Source organism: Cyanistes caeruleus, chromosome 5, assembly GCF_971803275.1.
Source record: "Cyanistes caeruleus chromosome 5, bCyaCae1.hap1.1, whole genome shotgun sequence".
Classification (NCBI taxonomy): Eukaryota; Metazoa; Chordata; class Aves; order Passeriformes; family Paridae; genus Cyanistes; species Cyanistes caeruleus.
Genome location: NC_141705.1, coordinates 55,692,525 through 55,705,151, shown reverse-complemented (window position 1 = coordinate 55,705,151; position 12,627 = coordinate 55,692,525). Strand labels below are relative to the sequence as shown.

At 46.4% G+C, this 12,627-nt stretch overlaps 2 protein-coding genes across 6 annotated transcripts in view; both read left to right on the top strand.

Moving 5' to 3' along the window:
* Nucleotides 1-201: 201 nt before the first annotated feature.
* On the top strand, nt 202-4,237 carry HNRNPDL (heterogeneous nuclear ribonucleoprotein D like). Of its 3 annotated transcripts, XR_015286837.1 has the most exons (9): nt 202-465; nt 762-930; nt 1,018-1,179; nt 1,428-1,559; nt 1,648-1,762; nt 2,337-2,504; nt 2,686-2,782; nt 3,166-3,269; nt 3,967-4,237. XR_015286837.1 is itself a non-coding variant. In XM_086889119.1 (8 exons), the coding sequence occupies exons 1-7, from the start codon at nt 377-379 to the stop codon at nt 2,754-2,756; spliced, it is 906 nt and encodes a 301-aa protein (XP_086745245.1). In that variant the 5' UTR covers nt 202-376; the 3' UTR covers nt 2,757-2,782; nt 3,166-4,237. The 3 variants fall into 3 exon arrangements, 2 of the variants coding, with proteins under 2 accessions (XP_086745245.1, XP_086745246.1); XM_086889119.1 differs by having other exon boundaries at nt 3,166-4,237; XM_086889120.1 differs by lacking the exon at nt 3,166-3,269 and having other exon boundaries at nt 243-465.
* Nucleotides 4,238-5,890: 1,653 nt separating this feature from the next.
* HNRNPD (heterogeneous nuclear ribonucleoprotein D) overlaps nt 5,891-12,627 on the top strand; it is a 9,198-nt gene continuing 2,461 nt past the window's right edge. Inside the window, exons 1-6 of one of the 3 annotated variants that reach the window (XM_086889117.1) lie at nt 5,891-6,158; nt 9,480-9,648; nt 10,395-10,556; nt 11,282-11,413; nt 12,251-12,350; nt 12,427-12,573. In XM_086889117.1, coding sequence (XP_086745243.1) covers nt 5,968-6,158; nt 9,480-9,648; nt 10,395-10,556; nt 11,282-11,413; nt 12,251-12,350; nt 12,427-12,573 — 901 coding nt within the window. In that variant the 5' untranslated portion in view covers nt 5,891-5,967. The remainder of the gene's footprint in view (nt 6,159-9,479; nt 9,649-10,394; nt 10,557-11,281; nt 11,414-12,250; nt 12,351-12,426; nt 12,574-12,627) is intronic. The other 2 variants (XM_023926215.2, XM_023926216.2) reach the window with 2 other exon arrangements.

Sequence of the window (12,627 nt, the reverse complement as noted above, 5' to 3'; positions counted from 1 at the left end):
CGCCCCTCCGCCGCCTGAACGGGGTTTCTGGGTTACGCGTTACAACCCACCCCTGGCCGGCCGGCCCGCCCAGCCCCGGCGCTCGCCCGTCCCGGTGCCCGGTGCGTCGGTGCCCGTGCCCGCCCCAGCAGCGGCACCGGCCCGGCCCGGCCCAGCCCGCGCGATGGCGGCCGCAGGGCGGCTGCCGCAGCCCCGCCGCGAGCCGCCGGGGGCGCTGCGGCGCCGGGCGGGAAAGCGGCGCTGATTGGCTGCCGGGGCGGGTATATAAGGGAGGCGCAGGCGGTGCCCGGATCTCTTCCGCCGCCATTTTCTGCCGGGCGCAGGTCTCCGCTGTCTCCGCCGCTCGCACGAGCACCCCCGCCGCCCTCGCCCCGCCATGGAGGACTCGACCGAGATGAGCGGCGGCCAGGAGGAATTCGCCGAGGGCTCCAAGATCAACGCGAGCAAGAACCAGCAGGACGACGGGTAGGGCCGGGGACGTGGCGCGGGGGGGGGAGGTGTGGGGGAGTCGCGCGTCCATCTCCGCCGCCCGCCCTGCGGGGGCGGCTCGGTGTCTGGGGAGAGCGCGGCCTTCCCTTCCCGCACCATGGCCGCGCCCGCCTTTGTGTCCCGGGCGGGTGACCCAGTTTCCGCGGGGCGGGGACACGGACGGGGGGGGGGGGGCGATCGGGGCCGTGACGTCACCGGCAGCCTATGGGGGCGCGGGGGGGGCTCCCCCGTCGCTCCCTCACCCGTCTCCGTACGCGTTTCCCGTCCTCCAGGAAAATGTTCATCGGAGGCCTCAGCTGGGACACCAGCAAGAAGGACCTGACGGAGTATCTCTCGAGGTTTGGCGAGGTTGTGGATTGCACGATCAAAACAGACCCGGTCACCGGAAGGTCGAGGGGGTTTGGGTTCGTGCTCTTCAAGGACGCTGCCAGCGTGGAGAAGGTGGGCGCTTTTCCTGCGGACCGATGGCGTGAAGCCAGCTTGTGTAGCTGTAGCGATCTGAGACTTTGTTCTTTGTCTGCTTTTTAGGTGTTGGAACTGAAGGAACACAAACTGGATGGGAAGTTAATAGATCCTAAAAGGGCAAAAGCGCTGAAAGGGAAGGAGCCACCCAAAAAAGTGTTTGTTGGTGGGCTGAGTCCAGATACATCTGAAGAACAGATTAAGGAGTACTTTGGTGCTTTTGGCGAGGTATAGTATATTGGCATATAAGAACGCCTCTGATTCTCAAATGTAGTCTTGCCTCTCTCTTGTGAGGAGGGAGTTGGCCAAAACTAGACATAGTTGAATCTATATGTTAATGATTTCATAAAATTGTAGTGGTCTGATTTATAGCTACCTGAAATAATCAGTATAGATTCTGCGCTGCCAAACAGTTCTGGTGGCATAAAAAATTGCTTACGGATTTCTTGCATTGTTTGTATTTAATTTGATTTCAGATTGAAAACATTGAACTTCCCATGGACACAAAGACGAATGAAAGGAGGGGCTTCTGTTTTATCACATACACAGATGAAGAGCCAGTAAAGAAGTTACTAGAGAGCAGATACCACCAGATTGGTTCAGGCAAGGTGGGAAAACTCTTGTTCCTAGAATGTGAAATCTGTCTCAAAATACTTTTGGAATTCTTGATAAGTTAACGGATTTCTGTCCTTACAGTGTGAGATCAAAGTAGCGCAGCCCAAAGAAGTGTACAGACAGCAGCAGCAGCAGCAGAAAGGAGGGAAAAGCAATTCTTCTGGTGGACGTGGAGGCGGAAGGGGGCGTGGACGGGGTGAGTGTTTTCAATGGCTCTGTTAATATAAGTACTTACCAAACACTCAGGTGTTTGTAGATATTCCAGGTTGCAGACTGTGCAGGCTTAAATCAAACGTGTAAAGTAGACTGGTAGTACATGGTGTTTTGGTGGTTATGGTTGCTTGTTGGAGCTGAGGAATCTCCTCTTCCTCTTCTTGCATTTAAGTGGTGAAGGGGCAAGGTGGATGTAGGGTGCTTTTGTACACCCTTAGTGGACAGTGTAGCCAGCGCAGTTACACTTTCACTTGAAAGGGATACGTTTAATTGGCCTTGGGCAAGAAAGCAGGAGCTGTTTGCTGAGGAGTAGGGTGGTCACTTGGCTGCACCTTCAGATGGATCAGAAGGAATCAGCTGTTTGTTACAAGTTAATGCATCTCGGTCTTTAAAGGTCAAGCAGTCACAACTCAGACCACGCATTAAGGCTTGTCCGGTGATGTTGCTTGGTGCTCAGCCAATTACTGATCATTCTCATATCCAAAAAGTTAGATAAAGGGGTGCAAGAGAGAAGTGAAATAAGTTTTTAATCTTACACTTGCTATACTTGGTTTCAGGTCAGGGACAAAACTGGAACCAAGGATTCAATAACTATTACGATCAAGGCTATGGGAATTACAATAGTGCTTACAGTGATCAGAGCTACAGTGGCTATGGAGGCTACGACTACTCTGGGTACAACTATCCCAACTATGGATATGGGCCTGGATACACAGATTACAGTGGTAAGTGGTTTTGCCCTCATTCTTCATCTTGATGCCCTCATCCCCTCTCTGGAACGTTGCTCTTACTTGGCACATGGCTCTAAAGATGAGATCTCTTGGTGTGCTGCTGCATGTGAAGTCTCTTTCTGAGGCTGGGTGTTAACGCTTGTGGGTTCTGTTTTTTCCCCCCGTGCTACTCCAGGCCAACAAAGTACATATGGGAAGGCGTCCCGTGGCGGCGGCAACCACCAAAACAACTACCAGCCGTACTAAAGCAGTACCTAGTACCTGACAAACAGGTGTGTACATGGGCGCAAGCTCCACTCCGACTATGTCTAATCTAATTTAAAGATCAATAGACAAACGAAGAGTAAAAACTTGCCTAGCATGACTTTTCCTTTAATTAAGCTTTTGTTAACTTAAAAAATACTTTTTTTTTTTAAAACCAGCTTTGCCTACGTGTCTATAGATCTTTAACTTTGTAAAGATGTGACTTTATCTTCTTTACTACTTCAGAAAAACATAAGAGTTTTTCTGGTTTGCGTTGTGTACCAGGTGGTCTAGAGGAATAATTAAACTTATTAGAAGTATTAACAGGTAAAGTACTGAAATGGGTACAACTTAAGGAAAACAAGAATGTTGTCTTCTAACTCTGACATTATACCTTGTTTGTACCCGCCAGCGGGAACTTCATTGCAGGCCGTGTGTCACCCTGACCACGTCTATCTCTGGGGTCGCACGTTGCAGGCAGAGCGCAAGGCATACACCAGAAAACGCTGTCCTGTGGTATGGTCTCTTCCAACTTCATGTACCAGCGTAAAGATTAAAGTGGAAAACTTCAGACTTTGGCTTCTTTTTTTAATCTTTTTTGGAGATTAAGTGTCTTTAACTTAAATGGTTTTTTACAGGAGTTAAAGTACATAAATGCCTTTACAGCTTAATCATTTGGTCTTCTGTTTAGTGTTGTATTTCAATTGTGGAACCTCATTTTAAATGTGCATTCTTTAAGATTTTAATGCTTGCTTTTTTCTTTTTATAGCTAATAGTGAAATCTGCAAACCAAAACGAACTTTTAAATCTGGATAAACATTAAAGATCATATGCATATGGACTGTCTGAACTAAAGCGACCTGACTTGTGTTGCACATAAGTCGTTTAGTTGTATAAACGAATAATCAGAAAGCCTTTTGGCAGTGTTTCCAATGGAAAAGAAGGAGATCCAGAGCCTGCTTACTTGTCTAAGTTGGGTGGTTGTTGTTTTGGAGCAGCCTCCTAGATGGGCTGTATGGCAATAATTGGGAAAATAAATTACTGATGGGTAACTAAACAAACCTCTTGCGTTACCTTAATAAATATGCATATGATCTTTAACAGTGACGAAAGGAATATATAGAAGACTTAAAGCAGTTCATGAAAATGGACCTTTTAACAATTCTGTAGTAACTGTCACAGATCTGACATGCATTTTGTCTTGATTTTTTAGGTAGAGATGCTGCAACAAAAAGCCATCTTGCAACGCATTGTGAGTGAATGGAGGGTGGTCTTCGTGAGAGGAAATGACTATTTTGTAAAAGACTTTTAGTGTATGACACAACTGTGTCCAACTGTACATAGCGGCCGACTAGTTTTCTTTTATGGTTTTTACTTTCTTTTTGCCATTCATGTTATGACACAATGTGGACTTGTGTTTATACAAACTTTATTTGTATAATTTCATGTTAAAAGATTCTCTAATAAATGCTTACTTAAGTGAGTGTGTGTAGTCTTGCTGTCACCTTAAAGTGGTGTGACTATAGTTGTACTTGGATAGGAAGGCAGGTACCTTTCTGGAGATCAGGGCTACTGTGAGAACAGGTCCATACACCCCATTCTTCCTCCTGATCTGTTCTGAGAGCACCGGAGTGCTTGGAATTAGCACGACCGTAGAAGATGGCAGAGTCATGTCCTGCCCTTCGCAGCAGTGAGGAGAAAGTGGTCTGTGGCACAATGCTGCCAGTTTTGTACTTCTCAGGAGGGATCTAGAACTATAGCAGCACCTTTTGAATGCTGATAGCACTGATTGAGGAGTTGGAGCTTTTCAAGCACTTAAAACCTCAAGTATTCTAGAACTTAGCTTAACTGCTTTCCTACACCACTTCTCTTCCAATTCCCAGCAGGACATTACAAGTTATTTAGGGTCAGCAATTATTTTCTGTACAACTTGGTGCAAGTTAAGTGCTGTACTGGACTCTTCTCACCTGCATCAGAAAACAGGTTTCCCAGCTAGTGCACACTGGTAACCAACAACTAAAAGCCTGAGTGGCCGACTCCTGGAGAAAGAGCACTGCATTAACCCAGCACACTTCTGGATCAGGAGAGTAGTTGGGACGGGTAAAGGAGCATAGGCATTTTGTCTGCAGCAAAAGGATTGTAGCAGTCTGCCTGAAGGTTCGTTGTTTCTCAGCACAATCACCTAGTAAAGCATCAAAATAAACCTTGCTTATTAAAGCTCACTGATGTCACTACTAGAGACTGAAGACTCAGCAAGAAGCCACTTCTGAGTTCATATGCTGCATTCATGAGTGCAGCTGGATCCAGCACTGTCCTCAGCAACTGAGGGGCTGAGGGAGACCTGTGCCACAAGGACATGGCTTCATTGCTACAGTGGTTTGCTAATACACAAAACCCCACTAAGAGCCAAGTTTTACTTCAATCTGTGATCCTCCCTTTCTACTTGGCCCTAGGGAAGTGCAGCTGTGTCCAGCTCTGGGCTCCTCAGCTCAAGAAAGGCAAGGGGCTCCTGGAGAGGGTCCAGTGAAGGGCCACAGAGATGATGGCGCTGGAGCATCTCTCTTAGGAGGAGAAACCGTGGAAGTTTGACCTGTTTAGTCTAGAGAGGACTGAAGGGGATCCCAGCAATGCACATAAATATCTCAAAGGCAGGTGCTAAGAGGATGGTACCAGACACTTCAGTGCTGTCAAGTGACAGGACGAGGAGCAATGGCCACGAACCAAAACACACCACGAGGAAGGACTTCTTAAGCTGAGGACGGCAGTGCACTGCAACAGCTGCCCAGGGAGGTCGTGGAGTCTCTCCCTCTGGAGCTATTCCAAATCCGCCTCGACCTGTTCCTGTGGCACCCGCTCCAGACGCCCCTGCCTTGGGCGGAGGGATTGGACTGGATGACCTCCAGAGGTCCAGTCCAGCCCCATCGAGTCTGTGACGGTCCATTTCGGCCCCAGGCTGTGGCCGCTCCCGGGGCCGTGCCGGAGCTCCCCCCGCGCCGCCTCACGGCTCCCCGGGGGCGGTGTCACGTGTCCCGCCCGCCGCGCTCCTTCCGGCCGCCATTTTAGGTTGGGTCGGTGGCGGCGCCATTAAAAACAGGGAGCAAGAGGAGGAGGGATCGGCGGGATCGGCGCGCTCGGCCGGGGCCGCCAGCGGGGCCGGGGCCTCGGCGGGGAGGCGGCGGCACCGGGGTGGCCGGTGCGGGGCGGCGGCGGCGCCATGTCGGATCAGCAGTTCGCTCTGGACTCAGCGGCGGTAGCGGCTGGCGCCGGGGGTAGCGCGGCGGAGCCGGCGGAGCAGCCTGAGGGGCAGGCGGGGGCGGGGAGCACCGATGGGGGAGGCGGCGGCGGCGGCGGAATCGAGTCGGAGGGAGCCAAGATCGATGCCAGCAAGAATGAGGAGGACGAAGGGTGAGCGGCGGGGGTGGGTTGTGTGTCCCGGGAGGGGCCCGGCGCCCCCGGCCCGGCCCCGTTCGCCGCCCTGTTTGTTTACTTGGCGCCTCGGCGACGTCACGGGCCGGGTGGCGGGGGCGGTGTCTGGTCCCTTCGTGTACAAATGATGTGATGTGCCTCAAACTGCAGTCCCCTTTTACTTATTTTTCTTTCTAACGATGCCTTTTCAATGAGTTAAAGTGCGGTGCGTGCGTGCAAACCGTAACTCGGTGTAGCCGAATGCTCTGGTTGCAGCATCGCCCTGTGCTGCAAACATTACAGTGTATCTATCAGCTGTGTGCCAGGGGCGGCAGGCGCTGGGACTTCTTCCCAGCCTAAAACACGCCTCTGCTTCTCACAGAACTTGCTTTGGGGAGGATTATGTTAGGTAGTGTCCGAGCTTGAGAAGTAGAAGTCGAAAAGGCTGGAATCTTAGTCGAAAAAACTTGGGAGATTGAGGTTATGCACCAGGAAAAGGTTTTTCACCTAGAGGGTGGTTGGGCAATGGAACAGGCTCCACAGAGAAGTGGTTACAGCACCAAGTCTGACGGAGTTCAAGACGCACTTGGGAAATGTTCTCAGGCACATGGTGTGACTCTTGGGATGTTCTGTGCAGGGCTGAGAGTTGGACTTGATGATTCTGATAGGTCCCTTCCAACTCAGCATGTTCTGTTACTCTGTTTTATGGAGAGTGAAGACAGCTTTCAATCTTCATAGGGTCTCTGCTTGGAGCAGTGTCCCTTTTGTATTGCCGGTGAAATTTGTGTGTTATAAATCCAGTGACAGGACAGGCTGATACACCCTGCTGTCTCCTTTTGGGCTCGTGAGAAACTCGAGCTGCAGGTCTGTTTTTGGTCAAGGCAGAAAATAACCTGTATAAAGGATCACTAGCTACTGTGTTGCTGCAAAACCTTCCTGAGTGCCTTCTTCGTTCTGTAATGACCTGGGATATTGCTGAGAGAGATGTTAATAATCTGGGATAATGCAGACAGAGAGAACAGGAACCCTTTTTTGAGTATTTTGCTGGAATTAGAAAAAATTGAAATGGGTTGCTTTCCATTTATTCTTAACAGCTTCAAATACCTTTGGAGTTTGCATATTTGTTTTACTTATTAACCTTGAATACACACCAACTAAAGGGTTTTCATGGGCAAACTCAGGTTCTTTTGAGGCAACAGAGCCTAGAAAAAGTTACCTCTAAGCGATGCAGTGACACTGGGCAGTGATTATATGTGTCACACATTGACTTGTAATCTAGTTCAGTCTTCTTGACTTGTCAATTCTTAATGCTGTACAGGAAGCAAAATGTTTTGATGGCGCTTCTGGTAGTAAAGGGAAAAAAGCATATCTGTGATACTTTGTTTAGCTGAGGTTTGAAAGCTTTCCCAGGGCACTTCTGGTCACTTATTTTGGGAAACTGTATGTGCTGATGTGACTTGGACCAGACAGACTGTGGGCTAGGAAATGTATGTATTTCACAAGCTTTTGGCAGCACTGTGACGCTGCTCCTGAGCTGTTGTGCTCATGCTTGTGGTGTGGACCTGACCTGAGCTCTTGTAGCAGTAGTTTATGTAGGGGCAGACTGAAGCAGCCGTGGTTTGCTGCTGCGAGACTGGGCTCAAAGGTGTGGTTATTGCGTGGAGAGATAAAAAACCTTCAGAGGCCGTTGGTTTCAAGCTCATGTTCAAAGCAGGGTCTCTATGTTAATATTGAGACAGGTGGTTTGTGTAGCAAGTGTCATTTTAGTAGTAACTGCTAGAGCATCACTCCCCACCATGTGTCAGAAACACGGTGCTGCATCCTCTGTCTCTTCTGTTTGTCTGCTTAAAAAACCCTCCACAGAACAGCAGACAAGCTAAGGGCCTTAATGATGGGTGAACAAAGGGCAGAAAGCTCCTTTGATTTGCTGTCTGTACTGGTATGAGGCTGCTGGGTTACCAGAGTGGACCGTTTCTTCCATGAAGACAGTAAGAAGGCACAGCTGATAGAAAGGGCTGTTGGTACTTTGTTGAAGAGAAATCTGGAACTAATTGAAAGGACAGGGGATTGGTGCTCCTTCTTTACAGGTTTGGAGATTTGTTATAAAAACATCTGAAGCTCCTGAACCCCTTATCTGTATGGATGTTTGTCAGAAACTGAATGCTCTTGTTAGTTCTGTGAGAGCACAGCTAATTCAACAGAGGTAGTTCACACAAGCAGCTTTTGATTCGAGAGAGTTTGAATTGTGGAGATACAATGCTCTTTTACGTGATTGGCAGGAATATTTGTGCGTGGGAAGTGGAAGGGTTGGGAACGTGATACAGTGGTTTTTCAGGTTTTCTGATAACTGTGTCTGATTGTGAAATAAGTTGGGACAGTGAAAAAGGGCACAGCATTGTAGAAAGTGCTTTTATAGATCATAGTGGATAATATTTTTTTTGTTAGAGCTCATGGTAAAATCTTCTTTATCAGTATTAGAAGAGATCATCTCAAATTAAATCTTCTTTTAAATGTATTCCTAAGCCCTATGCCTCATAACCTGGAATGTTTCATTTATGTGTATACTGGCTTGAATTTTCCTCTTTTAATTTTTATTTTTTTTTATGCCTGTCTGACATGGTGGGATGGTTATGATTTGATTCTAAGCTTCCAGTGTGCTTTTGAAAATATAGGTTATGAATTATGTGCTGTACACATCTCCCCAGCAGCACTGGTACCATGGAAATATTGGAAAGACATTCTCTTGTTGGTAATGGATTATGCCAGGTGTTTATATAAAGTTTTTGTGAGGAAAGAGAACTTCTGACTATTCAATACTTCACTTTTTCTTAACAGCTTTCTGGGAAAGAGAATTTGACTAAACTTCATTTATTTTAGTTTATTAATTTGGGCATATGCCCAGTCCAGACTAGTAGATAAATGCTTCTGTTTTAACCACGCTTCCTTACAAACCTGCTTGTGTGTGTTTCTTGAGCAGTTGTGTGGAGGCTCCACAGATAACTGAATGGAATTAAACATGTGGTGGGAATATAAAGAGGTAGTAAAATATCTTTTTTGTCACTACTAGTGCTTTCTTGGGACAGCAGAGTAAGCAGCCTCAGGAGAAGACATTGAAAGATGTTTGTGCATGTGGAAGTATTTATCTGTCCTGGCCAGAATCATTTAAGCAAGTTGTCAAAAAAGCGCAGGCCTGTGTGTGTGTAGTGACATGACTGATAAAATTCTGCCAGTTCCATGCATTAGGTAATCGAGCTCATAAAGCTTGGCAGTGCAGGATTTTGGGTAACACACATTTACAGATTGACCAACTTGTCTTAACAGGAAAATGTTCATCGGGGGCCTTAGCTGGGACACAACGAAGAAGGATCTGAAGGACTACTTCTCTAAGTTTGGTGAAGTTGTGGACTGCACTCTGAAGTTGGACCCCATCACTGGGAGATCAAGAGGCTTCGGCTTTGTACTCTTCAAAGAATCAGAGAGCGTGGATAAGGTAGGATTAGTGCAATAAACACATTCAAATTCAGGTATCAGAGATAAAGCACTCACTAGGATGACTGTAGATGTTGTTTGTACATCTTCTGGTAAAGATGATTCAGGGGTGAAGCATGTTTAATGTGCTTGTTGAAAATGCTTTCTTTTATGAACATCTTACTCGTCATGCTGTGTCCAGGACCAGCAGTGATTCCTGGGGTATGGATTTGGGCATGTGCAGGTTCTGTGAGCCATTGGACTTGGGCAATTGAAAAATAGTTTACAAATGTCTGCTGTGGAAGCAGCATTTGCAAAGAACTTCCAGTCTTTGCATTCCAGAGCTGTAATGTGAACTCCTAGAGGAGAGCAAACAGCTTTGATACATTTGGGCTCTATCCAAGCGAAAATTAGCTGTTAACTTTTCTGAAATGCTGTGGATACAACACACAGAAAAGTTTTCACCTTCATGACCTTTGTGATATCTAAAGTACAATTTTTTTTAACTTCATAAGGTTTGAGGATGAGAAGAGTACATTTTGAGAAATGTTATACTCTTGCTTCTGCTGGGTAATAGGTGGTTCCAGTCATTAGAACTGTCTCTGTCAGTGGTAGTGATCAAAAATGGCAGAACGCTTTGTTTTTGTGCAACAAATTATTGGTGTGATTCAAATATTGAAACTGAAGCAAATTTGGCATTACTCAAAACATCAGTGAAACATTTAGCTTTAACTAAGCTGAGTAAGATTGTGTTTTAATTTTCCTCAGGTCATGGACCAGAAAGAACACAAGCTGAATGGAAAGGTCATTGATCCAAAAAGAGCTAAAGCCATGAAAACAAAAGAACCCGTTAAAAAGATTTTTGTTGGGGGTTTATCTCCAGACACACCTGAGGAGAAAATACGGGAGTATTTTGGAGGTTTTGGTGAGGTATGTGGTGAAACAAACTGTTCTGTCTTCACAAATTTATTAATAAAAAGCATCCTCCACGTGTGGCCTACATGGTTAATGTGAGCTTAATGGCCATTGTAGTTCTGTATGTCTTAGTGGTCAGAATTTTAATGTTTTAGTCACAGGCTCTGAGTTGCACAGCCTGGTTTGATGGAAGGGGGAGCTGGGACAAGTCAGACAGGGAGGCGATGTTTTGAGCAGGGTGCTTTGGTCAGTTGAATGAGATGCTCTTCAGCCACCCCGGCTCATCTCCTGTAGCACAGACTGAGACAGATTTGCCTAAATTCTGTGCAACCATGTAGTCTCCGTCTCTCTGTCCCCAGTTTTTGGTGGTGCAGATGAGCTAAGTACCACTGAAGTTTTTAAAAGCTGGTCTTGTATGAACTTGCTACAGCTGCTGCTCCCCTATTGGTTATCAGATGGTGCCAGCTTCAGGTCATAACTGTTCAGAGAATTTGGTTGCTAAATATGTGCCTTCTTACAAACTTACAGACAGTTCTACTCTGTACTAAAGACTTTAACTACTGTTTGCCTAGGAAGTCTCATGTGCCATAGGTACAGAGAACTTTGACTCTGTATTTGTAGTCAGGTCACATTGTCATATTCAAGTCTAAATAATTTCAGTTAACAGGTATGACCTGTTAGAAGGATTTTGCAGTAACAGGAATGGCAGGATAAAAGGTAAAATCACTGTCTTCCACCAGGTCGAATCCATAGAGCTCCCCATGGACAACAAAACTAACAAGAGGCGTGGATTTTGCTTCATTACTTTCAAGGAAGAGGAACCAGTGAAGAAAATAATGGAAAAGAAATACCACAACGTTGGTCTTAGTAAAGTAGGTGGCTTTTTTCCTAGAGAAACTGAACCATGACCATAGAGGGAATTACATTCAGTTGCATCTCTTTGGGGATGATAGTCTGCCAATACCTGTAAGCATTATTTTTCACATGTAGGCATTGGGCCCAAAAAGTATTTATATAGGTGACTGTTACCTTAGTTTCTGAACTGGGGGGGGGTTTCAGGTGAGGTTTTGTATTGCACCCCCATGGGGAGAGGGCTGGGCCCCAGCGCGTGTTTCATCGTGCAGCTCCCACATTCTCCAGCAGCGTGGGTGGAGTGCTGTGTCACTGATCGGCTGTATCAGGCAGCACCAGGTTTTCCTAGTAGCTGCGTCTTCGTGTGTGTGCTTGTTGTTATAAGCAAATGTCAGTTTGTCTTAGAGACCTTCCAAAACTGAAATGAAATGGGAAGTTAAGCTTTCTTGTTGGAAGCATTCTTTTCAGAAACCTGGTTGAATTTCAACATGGTAGCATATACTCATATTGTAGCTAGACTGGTACTTGCATAAATATGTGGTGGAAGCTTCAGAATAAAGTTGAGTTTTGCATGTTGACCAAGCTCTGGTTTGATTTCACTTTTCACACATGAATAGACTTTAGAGGTCTAGTTCAAAGGGAAAATAGGCATACAAAGAAGCAAGCATTCTTTTCAGAATGGGTTCTAGTGTGTCTCAACTATTTTCAAGTTAGACAGTGTAAGCTATCAATTTTTTTTTCAGGGAGGGCACCAAGGTGACCAAATCCAATTTTCTGCTTAGTGTTCTGTAAGTTTAAGGGTGATGTTTGGGGGTTATCTTTGCTGATTGCATCTCACTCCAAGTTTCCATTTCCAGTGTGAAATAAAAGTAGCCATGTCAAAGGAACAGTACCAGCAGCAGCAGCAGTGGGGGAGTCGGGGAGGATTTGTTGGAAGAGCTCGAGGAAGAGGTGGAGGTAAGCTTGTACTGCTGCAGTGTTGGAAGGTGAGGGACTAACCTGAATGAAACTAAGTCTGAGCTTTGTGTTGCAGGCCCCAGTCAAAACTGGAACCAGGGATACAGCAACTACTGGAATCAGGGGTATGGGAACTATGGTTACAACAGCCAAGGGTATGGTGGTTATGGAGGATATGACTACACTGGTTACAACAACTACTATGGATATGGTGACTATAGCAGTAAGTACTGAATTACTTATAAAAAGTTCCAATCTGCTGCTTGTAAGAAAAGTC

What these genes read in the sequence shown, in the direction of transcription:
- HNRNPDL (XM_086889119.1), top strand. Translation starts at nt 377, where the DNA reads ATGGAGGACTCGACCGAGATGAGCGGCGGCCAGGAGGAATTCGCCGAG. An exon ending in AAGAACCAGCAGGACGACGG is followed by an intron (nt 466 to 761) that starts GTAGGGCCGGGG and finishes CCCGTCCTCCAG; the next exon opens with GAAAATGTTCATCGGAGGCC. An exon ending in CGGAAGGGGGCGTGGACGGG is followed by an intron (nt 1,763 to 2,336) that starts GTGAGTGTTTTC and finishes ACTTGGTTTCAG; the next exon opens with GTCAGGGACAAAACTGGAAC.